At 37.7% G+C, this 3,272-nt stretch overlaps 1 protein-coding gene across 1 annotated transcript in view; it reads right to left on the bottom strand.

Moving 5' to 3' along the window:
- LOC102870597 (heat shock cognate 71 kDa protein-like) overlaps positions 1 to 405 on the bottom strand; it is a 1,329-nt gene extending 924 nt beyond the window's left edge. The window contains exon 1 of the mRNA XM_006880543.1: positions 4 to 405. Coding sequence (XP_006880605.1) covers positions 4 to 387 — 384 coding nt within the window. The 5' untranslated portion in view covers positions 388 to 405. The remainder of the gene's footprint in view (positions 1 to 3) is intronic.
- Between the last annotated feature and the right edge of the window lie 2,867 nt (positions 406 to 3,272).

Below are 3,272 nucleotides of genomic sequence, written 5' to 3'. Positions count from 1 at the left end.
TGGGTTGATGCTCTTGTTCAACTCCTTTCCATTGAAGAAATCCTGAAGAAGCTTCTGAATCTTGGGAATTCTGGTAGAACCACTCACCAGAGCAATATCATGGATCTGTGACTTGTCTAGCTTAGCATCCCTCAGAGCTTTCTCCACAGGGTCCAGAGTGCCACGGAAAAGATCAGTATTCAATTCTTCAAAGTGGGCTCGGGTAATGGAAGTATAGAAGTTGATTCCCTCATACAGTGAATCTATCTCAATACTGGCCTGGGTGCTGGAAGAAAGTGTGCGCTTTGCACGTTCACAAGCAGTGCGGAGGCGTCTGACAGCCCTCTTGTTTTCACTGATGTCTTTCTTATGCTTGCACTTGAACTCTGCAATGAAATGGTTGACCATTCTGTTGTCAAAATCTTCTCCACCCTAGAAAAACTTTCAATAATGTCAAATTTATACGTTGTTGTTGATGATCATGTTAAGTGCCACTGAGTCATAGATGACACATAGCAACCCTATGAAGGAAAGACCTGAACAATTGTTATAACTTTGATCATTTCTCCAAGTTCATGAGTTTCTAGAGGCAAGCTATTTTGGAAGTAGATGCCCCTCCTGCTTCCAAGCTTGTTTTAATCGAGGAGCTCCACCAAACACTGTCAGCCATGGGTAACCATTAACACATTTGACACATCAGTATCACAGTGTTTAGCATCTCTGCACAGCAGATAGACAGACCAGTACTATACTATTCAGAAGAATGTTTGACCAAAACCAATTAAAACCAGGCCTGAGGGTTGCATATTAAAATCACCCACCTTTGGCTTGGTAGGCCAACAGAGATATCTCATTGTTGTTAAGTGCCATCAAGTCATAATGACTCATAGTGACCCTATGAACGAAAGACTGGAATACTTGTATGACTTTCATTGTTTCTCCAAGTTCATAGCGTTTCTGTTATAGGTAAGATAATTTTTATATTCTTGTTGTTGTTGTTGATTGCCTTAGAGTTGAGCATTACTCATAGCAACCCTATAAACGAAAGGCCTGAAGCATTTCTATAACTATCAACATTTATTGAAGTTCATAGATATTCCGGAGGCATGTTGTTTAGGAAATGGATGCCACTCCTGCTTCCAAACCCATCTTAGGCTGGGAGCTCCACCACAATGTCCACCATGAGTAACTGTGAAGGCATTTGATAGCCCAATGGCACAAGTTTCAGCATTACAGCCACCACAGATTATCTCAGTACAGCATATTGAGAGAAGAGTAATGCCTACTTAGAAAAATATTCCATGGCAGCATATGTTAGCTGAAATATGGCAACTGGTATACCATCTATTCCTGGGGCCTTATTTTTTGTTATTTTCTTCAAAGCAGCTTGAACTTCTTCCTTCATCACCATAGGCTCTTTGTTCGTTTGTTGTTTCATTAAATTCTTCTGTGTCTGCCAATTCCTTTTGATACAATGACTCAATATATTCTTTCTATCTTCTTTTAATACTTCCTGGATCATTTAATATTCTGCCTAAAGCATCCTTGATTTTTGACTCATACTAATTATCTTATAATACTTAAAGCTTTATTCAGGATCTGAATCAATTCTGAAACTCTATATATTTTCTCTTTTGTTAAACGCTGTTATTGTGGTTTAAAAGAGTAGAATTTTTATATTGTTGAGTTTCTCACGTGCTGAGTGTTGCATATTGTATCACTATGGTGTTATTCAATATTGTTCTCTACCTCTGTATTTCTCATAAATTATTGGAAGGAATTAGAGTCCTTACAAGATCCAGAATTATTAGAGTTGAAGGCATGAAACTAATTCACGTTAGTTCATAACAAAGAATAACTTTTAGTTCATAACTAATTCATCATCCATAAATCTGAATACGTCTTCACTACCTCCTCTCTTTAGTATCTACCTTTCTTTTTTATTAAAATCAATTTCCAGAATAATTGCTACTGTCTTTAATAGTAACTAGTCAAATTTTGGTTTCTATTGGTAACTTGTTAAAATGAGTTTTTTGAATGGTTTGACAAAATTTTAGTAATTTTTTATGAGTCCCTTACATTGTTCTAATATTTAGAAAAACCATGTGTATCTTTTTTTAAAAGTCAATGCATAAAACAATTTCTATAGGGCAAAGTTTGGATCCATTGTTCATAGGATCACTGTGAATTGCAGTCTACTTGATGGCATTTAACAGCCGCAACAATGGAATAAAGTTTTAGAGACACATTTAGGCAATTATATTTGATATAAGAGAAGTAGCTTAACAATTTGTCAGTTTTTATGGGTTGCTAACAATTGCCTTTTGGTAATTTTGTGATTTATCTACCTAAGAGCATTATCCTATTTTACTTATGAACTGTTCAAATGCTCAATATATATTTTCTACACTCCAGTTATATTTCCAAGGCCAAAAACTTAAGAATACTCAATAGCTTATGAAAGAAAAAGATTGGTAGATTATAAAACACAGTTTTTAAACTATAATATGTAAAAAGAACAAGAAAAATGTGTGGATGACCAACTCCAACCGTTTCTAACTCCACAAAAGGAAACTGTCCCCATCAACAGCATCCACACATACACTGAATGCCTACAAGGTCAGGCATGCTCCCTCACCTCCTTGCTCCTGCACCAACTTCTACAATCACTGAGTCCAAAATTTGTCAAAATGACCAATAGACTTTACATAATTTCTTTTTACTTACATTTGTGTGGTTTATTAGGAAACAGGTTGGATGGGAGAAGGCAAAGGATATGATACCATGAAGTCCAGGTTTATTCCTGCAACACAAATGCAAGAAGTGCCTGGTTTCCTCAACCATCCAGCCAGCTTTGCCTCATGACAGACTCAAGACAACTCTTCCAGGAGGCAAATCCTTTAACTCTGGCTCCATCTCCAAGGCTCGCTCTCCAGGGATCCGTCAGGCTACGGCTTTTGACAATCTCTCCACAGTCTGGTTAGCTCTCTATCTCTTATGTAGGTCTCACAGCTGTTGATAATGTTGAAGACACTAATCAGTGGTGAACTAAGTGTTCCCTGTTGAGGTAGCTAGAGAGCAAACCACCATGAGAGCTAAGGGTGGTGCAAGGAGCCTCAATGATTCCTTTTACTTATATGTTCTCACCTGGCCATGTGGTTGGGTCTAAAGTAACAGATGTTGTTGTTGTTGTGTACTGCTGAGTCAGAAGTGACCCATAGCTAACTCTCTGCTGGATTTTCAGAGGCAGTTAATCACATAGGAGGAGATTACCCATTTTCCCATAGAGCAGC

The sequence above is a fragment of the Elephantulus edwardii genome, unplaced genomic scaffold (assembly GCF_000299155.1).
Source record: "Elephantulus edwardii isolate Elephantulus edwardi_28Jun2011 unplaced genomic scaffold, EleEdw1.0 scaffold00008, whole genome shotgun sequence".
NCBI lineage: Eukaryota > Metazoa > Chordata > Mammalia > Macroscelidea > Macroscelididae > Elephantulus > Elephantulus edwardii.
The sequence above is the reverse complement of the archived record's forward strand: the minus strand, read 5'-3'. Positions and strand labels throughout refer to the sequence as shown.